At 41.2% G+C, this 20,202-nt stretch overlaps 1 protein-coding gene across 9 annotated transcripts in view; it reads left to right on the top strand.

The window, feature by feature from the left end:
* PCNT (pericentrin) overlaps positions 1 to 17,699 on the top strand; it is a 68,932-nt gene extending 51,233 nt beyond the window's left edge. For 8 of the 9 annotated variants that reach the window (XM_017742779.1, XM_017742781.1, XM_017742784.1 and 5 more), the window contains 15 exons: positions 172 to 326; positions 3,153 to 3,350; positions 3,596 to 3,769; positions 4,363 to 4,558; positions 5,513 to 5,726; positions 6,218 to 6,368; positions 8,210 to 8,926; positions 9,477 to 9,751; positions 10,013 to 10,115; positions 12,074 to 12,238; positions 12,982 to 13,220; positions 14,354 to 14,442; positions 15,144 to 15,306; positions 15,811 to 15,938; positions 17,309 to 17,699. In XM_017742779.1, the coding sequence (XP_017598268.1) occupies positions 172 to 326; positions 3,153 to 3,350; positions 3,596 to 3,769; positions 4,363 to 4,558; positions 5,513 to 5,726; positions 6,218 to 6,368; positions 8,210 to 8,926; positions 9,477 to 9,751; positions 10,013 to 10,115; positions 12,074 to 12,238; positions 12,982 to 13,220; positions 14,354 to 14,442; positions 15,144 to 15,306; positions 15,811 to 15,938; positions 17,309 to 17,352 (3,011 nt within the window). In that variant the 3' untranslated portion in view covers positions 17,353 to 17,699. Of the gene's footprint in view, positions 1 to 171; positions 327 to 3,152; positions 3,351 to 3,595; positions 3,770 to 4,362; positions 4,559 to 5,512; positions 5,727 to 6,217; positions 6,369 to 8,209; positions 8,927 to 9,476; positions 9,752 to 10,012; positions 10,116 to 11,015; positions 11,064 to 12,073; positions 12,239 to 12,981; positions 13,221 to 14,353; positions 14,443 to 15,143; positions 15,307 to 15,810; positions 15,939 to 17,308 lie in introns of those variants that run through there. The other variant, XM_017742783.1, reaches the window with a different exon arrangement.
* The last annotated feature ends 2,503 nt before the right edge of the window (positions 17,700 to 20,202 follow it).

Below are 20,202 nucleotides of genomic sequence, written 5' to 3'. Positions count from 1 at the left end.
TGACTTTTAACTTGTTTAAGTTAGTTAAGATTTCAACCAGCCAACCCACTCTAACCCTGCATTCATACGAGCAGAAGAAATCATGGTTATTTTGCAAGTGGTTGTTCTAGTTTCAAGTTCTTTCCATATTTATAACACTTTCTGGGGATGGGGGGTTGTCTCTTCCTTCAGATACCAGCTCAAATTTGGTAGCTAATCTAAAGCAGGAGCTACAAACATCAGATCATCTAGATGCCAATGTCACGGCTTATCTGCAATACCAGGCAATGATTCCAGATATTACGGAATCAACAAAAGAAAAGGAAATACTTTCACCACAGATGAAGGTAATGTATGATTAATATGAGCATACCAGCAAATTAAAACTGGACAGCAAAAATTAAATGCTAATAAAAAATAGCTGCTACATCTACACTGAAAGCTGTTCTGTAATGGCTTAAACTTCAAGTTGATTATGGTTCTTGCCCTTGCATCTCTTGTGACAACATTACTGACATTTGCTTGTACTTGCTAGAATTGAACTAGTTTTTCTGGGACAGCACTGGTGCTGTTTTAGAATGTGGGGGTATAAGGACTGGTTAATCTGCTTTATGGGTTTGCCTTGGAGGCTTCACAGAAAGTTGTTTCAGAAGCAACCAAAGCTGGCTGATGTTGTGCTCCCCTGCCTGTTCTTGTCATCCTGATATGATGGAGAGCTGTGGAAACACCATTGTGAGGTGTGCAGGGATATGTCAGAGCCAGTTCAAGCAACACGAGGAATATACAGAAGACTGAGCAGTGAGTGGTTGAAGAAAGTATATGTCTAGAACTCTTTGGTTTGCTGAACAAGCTCTCAGCCATTTCAAAAATTCCAGCTGTGGAAAGGGAGAAATTTTCATCTATGAGAGAATACAGGAGGTTACAGTAAGTTCTTAAGTAATAAGAAACTAGAAGAAATACCCTTCTTAGAAAGTGAATCCTGCCTCCTAATATGCTTAGCACGTTCTTTCAGCTTGCTCGGCACAATGGAGGAAGATTTATGCAAGGGGAAGGTAAGCCTGAATTCAAACTCACTCAAGCTAACTGGCACAAGTAACTCACAAGATGGAGACTGGGCCTTTATCATTCCTCAAGTCAGAAGGAAGATCCTTCCCCCATCCATCTGCCTTCATAAGGGACATGATGCTCTAGGGTTGGAGCACGAAGAGCACATGGAATAACTGATATGGTTCAGGAAAAGCCAAACATGCAAAGCTGATGAAACCATCTGCTGGCATTAGAACCAGTGCTACCAGAAAAGCACATCAGGTGTTAGTAATTGGAGATTCTTTACTGAGATGCACTCAATCATCCTCTTGCCATCCTGATACTTTCTCTAGAGAAGTTTATTGCTTACCAGCAGCTTGTATTTGTGTTATCATTGAGGCTGCCAAGCTGAGTGAGCCCTACAGATTATCACCCGTGTAGGGTCTAACAGTACTGTAACAGGGCAGTTCAAAGGTTTGGGACCATGCGTAATATTCTCTATCCTCCCAGTGAGAGGAAGGGGACCAGGATAGAGGTGAATCCCCCACTGTGCAGCTGGTGCAGTACTCAAGGTTTTCATTTTTATGATCACAGATTTACCTTTGAGAAGCCAGAAATGTTGGGAGCTCATGGTACTCGCCCGACCAAATGGGACAAGAGTGGCCAATAAGCTGGCCAAACCTATAAGAAAAGCTTAATTTCGATGAGGAAGGGATTGGAGGAATGAAGTCCTTCATATTGTAAGAGAAGATCAGATTTAAGACCACCAGAGGAACCTGGACATAGGTAAATCTGTGGCACCCAAAGGCATGCATCCCAGGGTCCTGAGGATACTTTGCGCTTGCAATTGCCAAGCCACTCTCCATCATTTTTGAAAAGTCACGGCAGTCAGATAAGGTCCCCAGTGACTGGAGAAAAGGGAAACATAGCACCCATTTTTAAAAAGCATAATAACGAGCACCCTGGAAACTACTGATCTTTCAGCCTCACCTCACTGCCCAGTAAGATCATGAAATGGATTGGACATAAGTAAAAAATTTCTTGTGATGAGACACTGGCACAAAGAGGTGGTGGATCCCTAGAAGTCCATCCCAGAATCCATTCAAAATGAGACTGGATGGGGCTTCGAGAAGCCTGAACTAATAGAAGATGTTCCCCATGCCTGTCACAGCAGAGTTGGACTAGATATGGTCTTGAAAGGTCCCTTCCAACTGAAAGCCATTCTATGATTCTGTGTCTAAAAAATTAATAATTCTATAACGCATAGTCTCAGAGCCTTCATGGAAGAGGTGAATTTTATTTTACCTTAAGAAACAAAGATTTTTGGTTTTTTTAGTTTCTTTTTGAGGAGCATCAGTCTAAACTTTACTGGCTGTAAGATCTGAGTGCATATTCCAGTACTGAATGTTTAGTTTGAACAGTTTACTGTGCTTTTGATGTTAATGTTTACTGAAGCTTTTCACTGATTCTTGAGGTAATCACTATTTTGATTCCAGTGACAGAAAAGCAACTCAAGTTGCTTCAAAAGTAATTCAAAAAGTGCAAGGAAAGAATATCAAGAGTTAAATAAAAGTACTCTGTGTTGTTGTTGGAGTGAGTAGCAATGAGGAACAGCTCCACATGGAAGCTGGGATATTTCTGATGAGATGTGTGTAAGAAAAGGACTTAAACCTCCAGTGACCTTCCTTGAAAAGAGGCCAGGAAACATCTGTGCATGATGTTATAGTTTGTGAACGGGGAATTTATTTAAAATATATTATTTGGCCTGACAATGTCAGTGGAAATTGTTTCCTCTGGCATTGTCAGGCCAAATAATATATTTTGGGAGTTGTTATTTGTACATAATTTACAAAATTAAGCCAAGCTTGTCTAAATACATAGTTCAGTTTTCTGGCATCACTGGGGTTTAGTAACATAGCTTCAGACTTGATAGAATTTAATTTATTCGCAGGAAAGTTAGCTAAATGTTTCAGAAACAAAGGTAAAGTACAGCCCTTTAGCATAAATAATAATTATGCTTAATTGCATCTCAGCGTGTTGATACAGAAACCTTACTTTTGTTGTCTAGTACTATCCCATCCTACTCTTACACTGCCAGGATGCTGATGCCTGTTTCCTGATACTATCTTTTTTTTTTTCCTTCTCAGACTGTGCTGAAGATGGTGTATGAGGAGAGCTGCAAAATATTGGCTTTGTCAGAGCATCCCTTTGGTTTTAGGGAGCTGAAGAACATCCCTCAGACCCAAGCAGCAATGGAGGGCTGGCAGAAGGAGGAATTATCCCTGCTAGATGCTATCCAGTCGCTGAAGGATTACCTCAGCAAGGTGGCAGATAGAGGAGACAAGGTATGGAAATAAAATACCCTTTAAAGCAAGGTAACCAGGTTTTATACATATAAATGTGTGTTGTATATATAATACGTTATGAGGCTTGTGTGTATATATATGTTTAAGGAGTAAGGGACAGTACTCTTTAAACACTTCTAAAAGTGCTTAGCTTAAATTAACAGATACACTCTTATGATATGAAAGACATTGGGTTAGAGATCGAGAGAGGAGAGATGCCATTTTAAAAAAATATATTTTAACAGGAAACTTCAGGTGTTGCTGCTGACTGGAGAGGAGAACTTCTGCAAGCAGTACAGAGTGTGTTTGAGAAGGAGAGAAGTGTGTTGCAAATTGACTTGAAGTCTCACTTCTCGGATCCTGCATCTGGTGACGCAAGTTCATTAGGGGAAAAGCTGGAGTATATAATGAAACAACAAGTATGAAAAGCTCTTAGAGTGTTCTGCTCAAAAATCACTTCTTTATTCTCTTATTTTTTTTAAAGGGTTTTTTTTTTTTCCCAGTTTTATTGTTTCTGTTGTTATATCTTGTGTGTTAATGCAGATGGCATGGGATCAGTAGCTCTTAGAGTTTCTGCTGTGGTAGCATTTTTCTTGAACTTTGTACATGGTGTTACAAAGCCTATTGGTTATTTTAGCTGGCATCCAGAAAGACTGACAGTGAATAGGAAATACTTGGTTGAATTCTTTCCCTCCTTCCCATTTGTCTAGAACTTCACAGACCTCTCTTGCAAAGGGTATATATTGAACTCACTCTGAATCTGGAGGCTTTTTGCCAATAATATTTAGGTTCTGGGTTGTCGTAATTGTTATGTATAAACTCAACAAGGCAAGTGAAGTGGGGTTTTTTTCTTCTTTACGTAATGCTAACATTTTGCATTAACATGAGGCATGAACTTGGTAATTTGAGTGCTTCTGTACAAAACTTGTACTGCAAGATTTTCCTTAGTGTTTAGCCTTGCAGAAGGTATGGAAATAGCCTTGTAGTTTGAATAGGCCTTGGTTTGCTTCAGGAGGAGCAGAGGCAGATGGTTGTGGAGCACCTCTTCTCCTCGGACCGGAATAGCCTGCTCTCAGAAATCCAGGACCTCCAAGCTCAGCTCCGCATAACACATCTTCAGAACCAGGAGAAGCTCCAGCAGCTACAGGAAACCCTTACCAAGGCTGAAGATCATGGGAACAAACAGGAACACCAGCTCCGGAGGAAAGGTAATTCTTACTGTCTTTGTCAGTTCTTTCTGTCTTCTGCATCAGTTCCTTTTTGCCTCAAATATAAAAGGCAAAAAAAGGTGTCTTGCAAAGAAGCATTAGTTCTTTCTCGTATCAGTAGTTGAGACAAATCTGTGAAAAGCAAAGAGAAATAACCCAAAGCAATAGAATAGAAGTAGTGTATACATGGAGAAAACCCAGCAAGGACAGTAAAACACCCCTGTTTGTTTGCAGGGAATTGTTTATTTATATGTTTGCTAGTATAGAATCACAGAATCATTTAGGTTGGATAAGACCTTTAACACTATGGACTGCCTTGGTTTTCACAGCAGGTTCCCTTTACATAATAAAGAAACAAGTGCAAGTGACCATGGTCAAAAATAAACATCTCTTTTCAAAGCAAAATGCTGCTTTTTCCTTGTTTTTGTTTTTCCCTCACTGTTATTCAGGATTCAGCCATTTAAAAGCTTATAAATAGCACATGCACTAGTCCAATAGAGGGAAGCTTTCTGGAAATCCAGAAGTTTATTGCTAATTTTATTTACATAATACTGTAGACATAGGTATATTAATTATTTTTTAAGTACATATCAAACAGGAACCTCCAAATTTAGGGAGAGTTGTTTCTCTTAAGTCACTTGCCTCAACAGAGCTGGCAAAACAGGTTCTATATAGTGACTCCTGTCATAAAATGTTTCCGTAAGTGGATAAGTTTGTTTAATGAGGTTTAAAATCCCTTAGTAACAGGCTGCTTACGGAGCATCACAATGATAGAATCATAGTGTTTTTGCATCCTTCTGCTGATTTCTCTCATGTTTGAACAGAAACGAATTCTCCAGACAAGAACACTTCAATGCAGCTGATTTTTTTTCCTAATTTGAATTAGTGTAAGTGATATCATATTGTCAAGGTCTCTGTAATATAAATAACTGTTACAGTGTTTTCTTATCCTAGTTGAATTATTGGAATATAAGCTTCAGGAGGAAAAATCTATTGTAAGTGACTTGCACAGCACCCTCTCTGAGGAGCAGAAAAGATCCTCTGAAACATGTGATCTCCTGAGTCAGGAAAAAGCATCCCTGAAATCAGAGCTTTCTGAAAGTAAGCGAGAGAATGAAAGGTTGCAGAAATCCTTGGAAGAGCTTCAGAGGGAAATAAATCAGTTACGGTGAGAAGTAGATTATTCATTTATTTGATTTATCAGCAGGTCTAAAGAACTTTATACTGATTGGATCCATAAATGGCTTAGCACTTTGAAACACAGGGAGGAAAACTAGGGTCTCTCACTTTTAAGGGTTATGTTTTCTTTACTAAATTCTGTCATCTTGGGTATGTACCTTTCCCACTTCCTTCTTAGTGTATGCCAGTATTTTTCTTTCCTCTCACAGGACAATGGCTTTGCTCTGCCAGGATAAATAACTTCTCTCTATCTCTTAATTGTTACTAAATCGAGCAATTCTAGCTTGGCTCGCAAGGAAGTAAATGTTTTTAGATGCTAACTGTGACTTGAAAACTGGCTGTCTTTAGAAAGAACAGAGGCCACCTTAAAGAAATAAATCAATAGAAAAACTCAGAGAAACCAACCCAAAATGTCTTGCTTGCGATGCTGGTGAAGGATGTTCTGTTCTGAACATAGAAATGCCGTTTTGAACTTTGCAGTGTTGAATTGGAAAAAAAAGAAAAGGATTTGGCAGCTGCACTTGAAGACTTGCAGGCTGAGCAGCTGAAGGGATCTGAGCTTCGAGGTTGGTTTGAGGAACAACAGCGTCAGCAGAGGAAAGCAGAGGAAGAAAAGACAAAGGCCATGGAGGTAATGCCCAGCTCCTCTGGGGCATGATGTTAACTAGCAGGTTATTTGTGCAGTCTTCTTCTCTTCCACTGTTTTTTGTTTAGTCTTCTTCTCTTCCACTGTTTTTTGTTTAGTAACTGTTAAAACCCCCAAACCTCCTCTGAATGTGCATAGCTGCTTTTTTCACAGAGTTAAAGCTTTCAGTTACTTTCATTAATTGCACGTGCAGAAATAAACCGAAGTTGAATGCCGTGTTGGGTTTTTTCCCCACATCATCTTGTTGTTTTTTGCTTTCCCATTTTCCCCTGTTGTGTACTGCCCCTTGCTGAGTAGGGCCAGCCAGATTCTACAGCTGTATAACTGCACCCTCAATCCCAAAGCAAACTTACCATGAGGATGTGAGGTGTATGATCTCTGATATTGTAAAGAAAACCACCCAATGATAAATAGGTTTGGCAGAGACTAAGTGGAGCCTTTTCCATATAATATGTATTTTTGGAGGTTAACCAAAGTCATCCTGTTCCCTTCTAAATTGAACAGAAAACAAGTGAACAGCTTTCTCTCCAAGACTGTAATAGCAATGACTCAGTGCTTGTAAAAGGCCTACAGTGAATGGAAAAGGAGGAAGATTTAACATAAACCATTTCTTAAACCCCAAAACTAAACTCTCTCAAAGAACTCCAGACAATCCTACTTAAATTCCCTAAGTGAGGAAACACAATTCTGACTATTTCCTTGTAGTCTGGCTTCTCCTCTCATCTTCCTGGCAGGTGTTTAGGTTTGTGAGTGATTCTTGTTGGGATTTTTGTAACTGCTGCATGGTTAGGATGTGCTGCTACCATCCTCCACCTTTTCAGAAACCTGCTCATGCAAGGAGGACAGAGTAGCCAAGGCCAGGAGAAAAGTGCATTGCCCCGGGGGTAGCTGTGTGAGAGATTAGTCTGGCATTCACAAATCTTTATTGAAGCCCCATTATGGAAAGCTGCTGCCATTTAGCATCTGACCTGTCTTTCTAGGAGATAAGAAATGGTGCTGGCTAGGTGGGGGGCAGGGTAGATCTCCCTACTAGGACAGCAGTGCCAGCTCTGACTGTCTGCAGTGCCCTGTGACTTCCCCTTCAGTCTCTGCCTTACTTTCTGAAGAAAGGCTGGCTCCCAAAATGGACCTAGGGATGGATTTTAAAGGGGAAGAGGGTAGATTTAGATTAGATATAAGGAAGAACTTCTTCCCTGTGAGGGTGCTGAGGCCCTGGCACCCAGATTACCCAGAGCAGCTGTGGCTGCCCCATCCCTGGAAGGATTCAAGGCCAGGTTGGACAGGGCTTGGAGCAACCAGGTCTAGTGGAAGGTGTCCCTGCCCATGGAAGGGGGTGGGAATGAGATGAGCTTTAATGTCCTTTCCAGCCTGGACCATTCTGTCATTATTTTTATCAGTCTCTACTCTGTGCTCTGAAGAGATGGGCTGCCAAGTCCTGAAGCTTTACATCTACTCTCACGGCTTATATTTTTCTTTTTAAAACAACCTGGGTTATTGTTGTTTCAGATGTTATTTATTAATGGGACTGAGTGATGTAAAGAGTAGTGATGTCCCAATGAGGGTCTTACTAACTGAAGAAGAAATAATGTACTGGCAGATACATTAACATGATAATTTTTGGATTTGTTGCTTGGTGGCAGATTGCTAGGGAGCATTTTTCTGACACTTGTAATTTTAAATTAAACTTTTTAATACCTGAACTATTCTAGTTAAGTCTTGAATATCTTCCTGGATAAAACAGGAGGTTGAAAATTGCTAAATACCAGCCAGCCCCACAAATGAGTGTTTGTACTGGACTATTAATGTGTTCTGCCCCCTCTGCCCAGGAGCTGCAGGCTGCCCTGGATGTGCAGTCGGTGCAGAATTGCCAGCTGGTCGTGTCCTTGGAGCATGAGAAAACAGTAACAGATAACCTCCGCAAGGAACTGCAGATCGAGCACTCCCGCTGTGAAGCCTTGCTGTCCCAGGAACAGACCAAACTGCGGGAGCTACAGAAAAACTTGGATGCTGAGAAAAATCGTTCATTGGAGCTCCTGGATTCCTTGAATCATGAGCGTGTTTTGACAGAGCAATTGAGCATGAGAGTGAAGGAAGGTGCTTCCTGTCAGCACAGGGAGTCGCTGCTGGAACAAGCCTTCATCCGAGAGCTCCAAGCCCAGCTGGAAGAGGAGAGGGCCCGAACTATGGAGCTTGCTGCTGTTATTGAGAAAATGCACCAGAAGGCCATCCTGTCCAAAAGGCAGCTGGAGGCTGAGGTACAGATGTGCTGCGAGGAAACCCAGAAGGAGAGGGAGGTCAGTGAAAAACTGCGAGCCACCCTGGAGTCTCTTCAGGCACAAAAGCAAGATGTGATCCGTTCCTTGGAGGCCCATAGGGAGAGAGAGGCCAAGCTGAAAGCTGACTGGGAACAACTGCAGTCACTCTTCAAGCTGCTGAAAGAGCAAGATAAGAACAGGAAAGAGGAGAGGGGGAGAGAGCGGAGGCAGCAGCAACAGACAGAGCTACAGAAACAGAAGGACTGGCAGAGAGATCAGGAGAGACTGGTGAGAACGCTCTGTCTTACACTGAAATAGCCGCACACTGGGATGTAACCCCCTGGATGATGTTCTTTGGTTGGAAGGTTTCCTTCTGTTAAAGCATTGTGAAAAATGCATTAAATGAGCTCTTTCTCATATGTAGCTGTTTTCAAGGGATTGTGTCTGGGTTTATTGTTGACGGAAGTTGATCTTTAAATTTTTGTGTGTGCTGGGAATTGCTGGTTGTTCACAGGTGGGGATGAATATGGGTTAAATGCAGGATGGAACCAAACTAAGTTTCATGTCACTGCCCTTATTTTGAGCTAGGATCCCAGTCGTGGCTTGTGACAGTATTGGTTTCACCCTGGATTTCTCTTTGGATGGAGACAGTTAATGACACTCCAGTGTCATTAAATGGCTTCCTGGTGGCCCTGGAAAGCAGTGCTCTAAGCCTTCCCCCAAAAGTGGTCTGGCAGTTAAGGAACACCCAGATGGATATGCTAATTAAGTGTGATGAAACTTACATAAGTGTGTATGTATAAGATGCACTTAACTACTACTTATTCTGTTCAAACAGCAAAACTTGGAACGGCAACACCACAGGGACGAACAAAGAATTAAAGAACTGCAGGAAATACTGGCAGTATTAAAAGAAAGAGAAAAAAATCCTCCAAATTGTCAGGAGGAACTCTTGTGTACCTCAAGCAAAGATGGAAGTGCCAAACAGCCTGTGACAAAAGAAACTGAAAAACCCCACTTGCAACAGCAGCAACAACAGCTGGAGAAGATAAGGCAGCAGTTGCTCTTTGTGGCTGTGCACCTGAATGAGTTCATATATAAAATTCTAGATAAGTGAGTTCATAAACTAGTTGCTTTGCTTTCCAACCTGCTTCTTAACTTGTGTGGGTCATGGCTGAGAGCCCTGTGCTCTTTTAATTCTTAAAAATTAACAGAACTTGCTAATTTCTCAGTGTATTCATAGTGGTAATTTGTGTGGTAAATATTGCGTAAAGCCTCAGAACTGAAAGGTCATGTAGTGGGAAGAAGCAATTAAATGTGTGTTAACATTCTTACAAATCAGTCCAATACTGAAAAGGTGTTTCTGTCTAACAGAACAGTTAATGATTGGTCTGCATCAAATGATGAAGCTGTAGCCTCTTTACTGCAGACACTAAGAGAACTAAAATCAGATTTATTGTCTTCTCCTAGATCTCAGGTAAGGAAAATATTAACATATTTTAATGTCCAACTCTGTTTTGTTGTATTTTAGAGTCTGCTTCTAACAGCATTTTTTTCCTAGATATGTAATGTGTCCAAGGATCAGAAGCTTTGGGATGTGTTGCTGTAGCTTCTTTCTGCATCCAGAGACAGTTGTTTCTCACCAAAATGCCAAGTACTTTTCAAAAAGCACCATAGTGGTTTGTAATCTCAGGAGGGCTGTTCTGACCCATGTTTGCAGTATTGCAAATATTTTACGCAAGCCCAGGGAATTACCAAATACTTGAGCTAAGGTTTATTGATACAAAATACATAAAAGCATAGCTTTTAAATTCCATCTGATTCCCCAGATAACTTTGCAGTTTTATGTCTTTCTCTTGCAATAGAGATCTACGACTGTCTGATATGTGAAAAGGTTTTTATATCTTCTGTTCACAAGTCTGATGTGTGACAAGCTGCCTTGGCATGTTGCAGCTCTCCCTATGCCTACCTGCTTACAAAATACACTTAATATTTTCCTTCTGTCACCTGTGCAGCCACACAGGTGGTTGTCAAATGGATCATCTCCAGTCTTGAGGAGGGGGATGCAGCCTCTTCTCCAAGTTCATGGGGTTATTTTGGTTAAGCCTTCCTCTCACAAACCTTTAGAGCTGTCAGCTGTACACAACTCTTGTTGGAGCAGAGTTCCCTCCTTCAGAGACTAACCACACAAAAATAAAGGAGCCCAAGTTTCCTGACTTAAATTTTGTTTAACAAAAAAAGTGTTCAGTAGAGCACTTTAACTACACATGCCTTTCTAGAGCAAAAACTCCACCCTGATAGCTTTTCTTCTGTGGGCACAAACAGTCCCTCCTCTCTGCCCTCTTTTCAGGCTTTGATTTTTTTTTTTTTTTTCCAGAATCACCTTTTCCTTCAGTCTCCTCCCTGAATTTCTCCTTCCTTTAAGGTACTGAACCACATGCTCAAGAGACCAAAGGAATTTTCTTCCTCCTTGAGTTGTGATAAATTAGGGAGTATCGGACAGGGCACCTGGCAAAATGTCAGCATGGAAAATCTGTGCCAAAATGGAGCTGTCTGGTCAATCAGCTGCCAAATGGTGTAGTAGAAGTCAAGGATGTTGATGAGTCATGTAGAACTCCTTCAGATACTACAAATTGTACTGAAATAAGTTGCTAGGAGAAACTGGGGTCAGTTGTTTGTACTGGCTTCTCTAATGCATAAATTTCATTTCAAGGGATAAAACATCAACTACCTTAAAAAAAGATCTTTTATTTCTTTTGTGATCTGTTGCATCATGCACTGATGTAACTGTTGACCAGTAAATTTGTAGTTGGTACAAAGAGGGTCATGAAGGCAGAACTTCCATGAAGAATTGGAGCTGGAGTCCTGGGTCTCATTCCTACAAGAGATGACTTACCACAAAACTCAGTTTCATAGAATCACAGCATGGTTTGGGCTGGAAGGGACCTTGAAGCCCATCTCGTTCCACCCCCTGCTTCCAGAGATGGGGCAGCCACAGCTTCTCTGGACAATGGACTCTCAGAATTGAATATGTGATTTTTCAGAATTTACTTCACAACTTGGTTTTGTTGTATGTGCTGCTTGTGTTTGCACGTACACAGGCATCTTCACAATTTCTGTGCTGCCTGTGGATGTAGAAGTCAGATGTTTTGTTTCCATTTCAAAGGGTTTGGGATATAAAGGATTCCTGTAAGGCCGATCAGAGAACGGGTAGCCTGATGAACAAAAATCTGTTACGTCTTAAAAAGGGCTTTTCATGCATTTCAGTTTCCTATTGTGCTGTTTAACACCTGAATGCCATTGATGGTTTTCAGGCTCATTGTTTTTATGTTTTAATTTGTCATAAAGTTGGGTTATTACTTGGTTTGAGATGTTTGACTGTGGAAGTAATGTGCAAAACCATCGTGGCTCCGTTCCTTTTGGTTTCTGTTTTAGATGAGATCTACAGGTGGTGCTGACCCTGTTCAAGAGCTGGAAAGAGAGGCTTGGCAGCGAGAGAGGACCAGGCTGCAGAATGCGCTGAAGCAGGCGGAATCCCAGCTGGCTAAAGCCAGTGCTGCAATTGAAAACAAACCCGTGGCAGAAACTTCCAGTCCTAAGGTAAAATTAAGGGACTAGCCAGCAAAGGGGCTCTCTGGAGCTTGGAGAGCCAGCAGTGCCACAGCCAGGAGGTGTCATTTCAACCTGATCTGCTGGGAAAAAAGGGATCTGTAAGATTATGGCATTTATCTTTCACTTACTGCTGTAATCTTCAGTTGCTATTTTAAAAGGTTGATTTTTCTAGATGAATAGTTTGATATATTATTTTAAATTAGAAACTTTCCCCAAAGGAGAACTTCCTTTGGAACTTTCTCAGTGTTAGACAGGAACTTGCATCAAAAGTAATCTGGATCTTTAGAATTTCTTTCTACTCTTAAATGTGAGGGAGACTTGGGTTTCTTGTCTAAGCATGAAAATAGAAAACACTCATTTTTAATCCCTGCTGACTAATCTTAATACTTTTTATTTTTCTGACACTTGGCTGTAATCAAGTCTGGTAGGCATCTCTCCCACCATACTTTCTGGCTAATTTTTTTTTAAAGCGGATGTTATTTTCTTTATTAAAGAGTTAAACTGTTTTATAGTTTTGAGTATGATCATTTTGCTTGAAAACATTCAGGAGACTTAAAGAAGTCTGATGCTGCAAATTTGGGTGGGTTTTAGCAACGTACAGAATTGTTTTGGCTGCCCTTGTGTCCTCCGTCTGGACATTTGACCTGAAGACACCTTGTTTGTGGCTGGGTTTTCGCAACAGTAACTGAAAATTTGAATTTCTTTTAATTTTTTTTTCTTTCTTTCTACAGTTGCAGAGATTATATCGGAAGTACATTCGAGCAGAGAGCTTTAGAAAGGCTCTAATTTATCAGAAGAAATACCTCTTGCTGCTGCTTGGGGGGTTTCAGGACTGTGAGCAAGCAACTCTCTCTCTCATTGCTCGCATGGGAATCTATCCTTCTCCTGCAGATCTGCAGCTCTCTGGATCACACTCCCGGCCTTTCACCAAGTTCAGGTGTGCAGTCAGAGCCATCATTGCCATCTCAAGGTAAAGCCAAAACACCCCCTGTCTCTCATATGTGATGTTTTCTTGGAAACTTAAAAAATTGATAGTTCCTGTGGCTTATCCTACATTAAGCAGGAGCAATCTCCAGAACTGGTTCAAGCATGACTTCTTAGCTGAGTTTGATCTGAACTAATGATTTGTAAAAAAAAATCTTTAAGATGAAAGAGGGTAGACTTAGATGGGATATTGGGAAGGAATTGTTCCCTGTGAGGGTGGTGAGGCCCTGGCACAGGTTGCCCAGAGAAGCTGTGGCTGCCCCATCCCTGAAGTGTTCAAGGCCAGGTTGGACAGGGCTTGGAGCAACCAGGTATAGTGGAAGGTGTACCTGCACATGGCAGGAGGATGGAACAAGGTGGGCTTCTTTAAGATCCTTTCCAGCCCAAACCATTCCATAATTCTATGAAAAAGCTACTTGAGTGATGCCCAGCTGCAATATATTTGGGAACCAGTGCACAGCATTACAATCTGAAGTTCTTTGGGGCTGACTTCTATCTCCTTGATCTCACTGGACAGTCTGTCTTGTATCAGAATGCGATCTGTCAGGGATGGTTCTCTCTGGAATCCAGTAGCGTGTGTTTTATTGGGTGTGATTCTGTCATGCTCTGTCACTACCAAGTGGGTTTTGCTAGCTGTACATGGGACAATATGCCATCTCCCAATGGCTTTAAGCCCATTTAATGAAAAAAAATCAGTTTTAAATGTAATAGGTGGTTATTTCTGAGCAATTTCCTTGTCTAGTAAAAATGATTACTAGCAAGTTTGTGTCAGGAGATGACAGAGTCTTTGACATGAATACCGTAATAACAGCAAAGGCTGCAGGACTTCTAGACTCCTGCAGTGACTTCCAAACTCCTCCTCTCAGGTAGGAAGAGCTCTCTGGAGATAGGAGCAGAGCCAAATCAAGCAAGTCTTTTCAGCAGTTCAAGGATTGTTGCAGGGTAAAATGGGATAAGCCAGCATTCCAAAGACTGAAGTTGAAGAATTCTCCCATCATTCCCACAACAATTGTTATTTATATTGGCTAATATGTTCTATACCAACAAATAACTTAATATTAAAATTTAACGCATTTCTACTTATTTTTAATGGTTGTTCAAATTTGTTTTCTTACCAAGGTTAAAGTTTTTGGTGAAGAAGTGGAACAAAGTTGGCAGGAAGAGCACACAGAGTGAAAGCATTTCTCACAGTATAGGAGGTAACACAGGTACGTGTTTGGACAAATACATTGTTTTCTTCATAATTTCTCTTTGTTGATGTGTTTCATTTAAAAACAAAACCAAAGTGGGAAAATCTGTTTGCTTTGCCACTGTCCATCTGTAGAGTAGATGGATAGATGGTCTGATGCAGGTCAATAAGGACTTGAGTTACCTGAGGAACACGTGAGTGTTCCTTTGAGTTACTGAGGAGTGCCTTTGTAAAAATTCTAACAAACATCTTAATGCAGCACCCAATACTGAGGAACTGTTGCCCTTAATGTAATATTCCATTACTTGTGCCTTTTCAATGCTAAACAAAATTTGGATTAAATAGTGCTTTTTTTTCATTAGCTGGTACTATGTAATTTTCACTGTTTCTAAGTTGCTGGAAATACTTATTTTAAAAGAAAGCACCAACTTTGTACATAAACCCACTGTTGTGTGATTCCTAAGAAACTTGAATCCTCAAATGCTGAACTTTCTACTTCACTACAAAATAGCATCACAATTCTGTTAAATATGGTTAAAAAAAAAAACAACCCACGCAAACCAAAAAAGCAGGTAGCTGTAGAAAGTGTATTTACCTGCTTTTAAAACCAAACTTAACCGTATACTCTGCTGTCATTTTCGTGGGTTTTTTGGATGTGTTTGATAGCCTGTTCTCAACGGTTCCTAGTGCATATTTTTTAACCCTTTGTATTTACCACAGCCTCTGGTGCTAGAACAGAAGTCCTGAAAGAGCAGCAGCCCCCAGCTATTCCCATCAGCTCTCCCCCTACCCGGGACAGTGACACAGGGCTGTGCCACAGAACCAGCTGTGCTGCAAGATTCATGAGCCTCTCCCCACGATCTTCCTCCCGCTCACACAACAGGTCAGTCTGCAAAGACAGGGGATGCTTCAAATTATTGTAGGTTTTTTTTAACATTGAGGGGACAGACTGTGCTTGTCACAACAGCCAGGTAGTCTTCTGGTTTGCATGGAATTTGACAAAATGTTTTGTAGAGTCTGAGACCTGCAAGCACTTCCAAAAGACTTAATTCTACCCCACCCTATTCCTCTGTCATGGCGTGTGTCTGGGTCTGACATCCCTGCCAAGAAAAGTCACCTGTATGGTATGGAACAGGGTATTAATAACAGCAGCCCTGACTGGTGCTCAGTGTGACTGGATTAGTGGTGGCTCAGGTCTGATGTGGATCCAAGGTAGGTTAAATGATGCCTGTTGCTGCTCTTGTTTCCAGGAACAGCTAGACTGATGGAAGGGGTGGTGGTGGTTCCAGTTTTCTTTGCCCAGAATTCCCGCCTATATGAATGTAACTTCTGGATATATTTGAGAGTATAGCATGAGAATGAGAAAGTAATTTGTGTTCTTTTTAAGATTGCATCTGTCCCCAAGTTCAGCTCCAGAAAAGTCCCTTGTGCCACCTCAGGATCCTGAACAATCACTCACAGAATATATCCATCGCTTGGAGGTGATCCAGCAAAGGCTGGAAGGGGTGCAGCCAGGTAGGAACCACCTTCTTACCCCTCACAGCTCCTGCAAGTCTGGGCTGCTTTTTGCAAGGATCTTTGTACACATTGCCAATAAAGAGCATCATTTTAAGGAATAATTATCATTACTGGGGGGTAACAACTAAGTCAGTCTCTGAAAGGGAACCTCTCTGAATCATATCTAAATCTAGTCCAAGTGTGGCATTTCTCTAAGTTCATAATGAAAGAGATAAGGTTGAATAATTTCATGTGATTTCTGGCCCCCTCCTGTTCCCAAGTCTAAACAAGCAAGTGTTGCAATTTAAATGAAGCTGTGGATAGAGTTAATTTGCTTTGAAGTCAAACAGAGCTGTTGTAATGGCTGAGCAGGGCTTTCTCTGCAGCACAAACTGTAATGCTTCCCTTATGTATCACTTCCTTATGTTCATAACAGATTTTAAAAAAATATTTGGAGGCTGGTAAATACAGCCATCTATTTCTAAGATTGATCAAAGAGCACACAAAGGGTTGTAGTGGCACTTAGCTTTGCTATTTAAAACAGTTCTGCCTAATTTCTAGACCGAATTTACTTAGTTTAATTCAGTCTAGTTACCTCCTTGTTACATAGTTACCTAGTTACCTCTGTACCTGGTTATAGCACAGAAACACCTTGTCCTAAGGAGGAACTCACAAACTGTCATCACATCATCCTGAAATGCTTAAGAGTTTGGGAACTTTGACATTGTTCTCAGCAGGACTTTGCCTAGAAATCTACTTTATTACCATGACTTTGTGGGTTTGTTTGGTTTGGGTTTTTTTTCCAAATACTGCAGCTATATGGCTGATACAGATAGATAACTAGATTTTAGACTGGAAACATGTCAGCCTTTATGGAAATAACACATTTTGCTTCATTCTAAGTGTGGAATAAGTACTCCACAGCTGGGACACCATGAAGAGCACTTCTGTTGAAAGTGCATATAATTTCTGTCATTTCCATGTTACCAGGATGATAATGTCAGGCATTACAGAATGATGCTGCAATCTTTAGAACAGTGCTGGCAGCCAAATGATTTCTCAGTTCCTAATGAATTTCAGGACATCTACTCAGTGGCAAGACCTTGCCCAGCAACAGAATCACTACAGGAGTGGCAGAATTGAGCTGTCACTGGGGGTAAAACAGGCCTGTGATGGAGCACTGGTCCCACAGTATGAAGGTTTGCTTTGGCAGATGTTTAGGCTTTCAGATCCTGTTTTAGATTGCTCCTAGGTGGCTTGTGAAAATTGGAATTGCTTTCAGTGTAGCTCTTATGAAGTACTTTGAGGAAATAACATGCTGCTAACTGTACACTGTTGCTTCATAACACAAGCAGTTTTCTAATGATTTGTGGTTTTTTTTAATTTAGGGCAAGTGCTAGGCTCACCTCATCAGAGAAACCTGAAAAAGTGATGGGAAGGCTTATGAAATCTGTCCTGCAAGTTCCTGCTTCCTCTGTGTTGGTCCTCACTCAACAGAGGCACTTGCAATTTCCCATGCAACTGAATAAAGGGCAGTGCTTTTACAGCCAATTTTTATATGATTCTTTTTATTATATTTTAGTACTTTAAGAGGGACGGACTTTTCACTAAGAACAATGTTTTACATTCTCATGTGAAATTAAGTCAACAACTGAAGTGTGCCTGCATTGCTGTATTGTAAGCTGCAAAAAGTCTCTGTGGTGTTTATTTTTCTATAGTGTATAGGTGGATTCCTTGTAAAAAAAGTTATTAAAATGGCATTTTATTAGTGAATTCTTACATTGTGTGGTTGTTTGTTTCCACCTTGCCTATTTATTTCTTTTGCTGTTCCTAAAATTGTTTGGGTTTTAATATTTCTGTAGGATCATTCCAATTAAAGGAATCGCTCAAATACTCACAAATGTCAAAGATACCTGTAGCGCTCTGTGAATTTAGGGTATGCTCTTCTAGTTTTTCAGTACGTAAGTCCTCCCTCAGTCTGTCCTATTTACTCTGGACACTTTTAGCTTCATTTTTCTAGTTCAGAAGGCCCATAATTTTGTTTAACTCTATGCACTTTTGGCAAAACATACCAAACAACGCCTGTGAATTCTGTCTACGTCTAATGTAAGTGATCCTCCCTCTGTCTGGTATCTTGTGCTGTAGCTACCTTCAGGGGGGTGGTTCCAAATGTCTATGAAGTTGCTGGTCAGAGAAGAGGAAATGGTACACCCATTTCCAGTCACAATGTCTCAGGGCAAAAATGAGAGAGATTCAAGTATCATGCTGAATAAGACTTTTCTGTGATATTTCTGTATTTCTTTAGAAAAAGCATAGGAAGAATTATAATACCAAAGTATTTTAAACCTCTGGAAACATGAAATCTCTACCTTCAAAGCAGATGTGGTGGTTAACTTTGGAGCATGAGAAGAATCTCTTCTGGAGGCAAATTGTTTTCCTGCAGCCTGTTAAAAGATTTTTCTCTACTGGGTATTGAGAATTATATATTGGCATTCATCTGAGATTGTTTTATTACTTATTTAACTGTTTTTGTCTCGGTAAAGTCTTATTTATCTGTCAGGTAGATCACCATTTGGTTCTCTGGAAAAAAATGTGGTAGAGAGAGATCTTGGCACGTGTACAGATTTATTACCCTCTGACAGCTATAGGAGAACCCTTAAACTGATTGAGCATAAATTTAAGAGAGCTTAACTTTAAGTTTGTGAACAAACAATACCTGATTTGGTGTAAAAGCTTGGCAACAGTAACTTAACTTGTCCAGAGTTCCAAACCAATTTGAGCTAAGTTTAAGCTGGCTCAGTGACTGTATCATATTTCTTAAAAAAATCAGTCTAAGACTCCTAACACTTGATGCAGCATTGTCAGACTGCACACACTGAATGGTGCTGGTGCCCTTTTTGCTTAGCATAACACAAGCTGATCTTCTTTTGGGAACAATGCATTTCTAAAACAGAGTTCAGAACTGGCACTAAATCCAATCTGTAATAGCACACTCACAGCTGGATTTTCCATGTTGAGTGTAGTAAGCAGGAGAGCTGTGAGGCCTGAGGGCCTGTGCTCAGAGTTATCTAGTGTCAGTACTGACACTGCAAATCCAAATTAATGCCTAGTTTTAAAATCTGGCACTTCTAGGTGGATAATTAAAACTACCTTTTAAAGGATAGTTGGCACATCATAGGGACCAGTTCTGTTTCAAGGGAATTTGGCTTTGCACTGGCACATTTTTAAATCAATCTACAGGGGCTTTTTTTATGTCCCAGAATATGCAGGGCTCTTCCCAAACCTTGGCAGGGTTTTGCACTCAGAGGAACTTTTCTGTGGCAGTCAGTGCTTCCCTGCCTCACCTTACATGCCCCTCCAAGAGTCTCCTTCGGCAGTCACTGTTTCAAGGAACACAGGCTGGAACTGGGGATAAGGGGCAGATGCTGCAGCCTCCTATTCACAAAAGAAATCTGCAGAGAAGGAATCCAACCCAGTAGGATCTGAACTATAGGTAATATGTTCCCATTAGCTCCCCAGTACCTACAGACAGCTTTCTGAAGGGCTGTCTGTGGAAGCAGAAATGTCTCTGCCCAGTGTAAGGGATGACATTTTAAGCAGCATGGTTTTCCTAGTGCTGGTGTGGTGTGTCTGTGCCCTCGGAAGGGCAGCCACATGGGACATGCTTTCCTGTGATGTGCGTGTTGACCTCAGTAATGTGAGCGGAGAAATCGGAAGCCCCAACCTGAACCCAATCATCCTAAACCAGAGGTGCTTTGGACAGAAGCAGTTGTTGGCAGAAAACTATTCCCCAGATTTCCCTATTTTCTAGTTCTAGGGAAGTTGTTACTTGGCAGAGCAGTTTGGGGGGTCAGGAACCTATAGCTGAACAGGGAAAAGCTACTGCATCAACACGCCTTCCATCCCAAACACTTCCTGCTGGTCTCTAGTGCCCTTTGAGAGGTGGTTGGCTTTAGCAAATACACTTAATTTTTTTTCTTTTGTGAAGGGCCAGGCACCACTTTATATCCACGCTCTTACAGTGGCATTCTGTGCCATGAAAATGTCCATGCCCTATCCTGGAACACTCGGTGGGCTGGGTGGGCCCCGTGGACTTAGGCTCGGTCACAGTTCCTATTTTCCGTTGGGAGGAAGACGTGAGGAGGGAAAGGGCAGTTTCGGTATTTTCAGGAAAGGGACCTCAGCACAGCAGGTGCGAAGGCAATGACAAGGGCGGGAAAAGGGAAGGAGGAATAAGAAAGGCAGCGCTGGATACAGGAGCGGGCGGGCCGTGCTGCAGCCC

Source organism: Corvus brachyrhynchos, unplaced genomic scaffold, assembly GCF_000691975.1.
Source record: "Corvus brachyrhynchos isolate BGI_N302 unplaced genomic scaffold, ASM69197v1 scaffold98, whole genome shotgun sequence".
NCBI lineage: Eukaryota > Metazoa > Chordata > Aves > Passeriformes > Corvidae > Corvus > Corvus brachyrhynchos.
The sequence above is the reverse complement of the archived record's forward strand: the minus strand, read 5'-3'. Positions and strand labels throughout refer to the sequence as shown.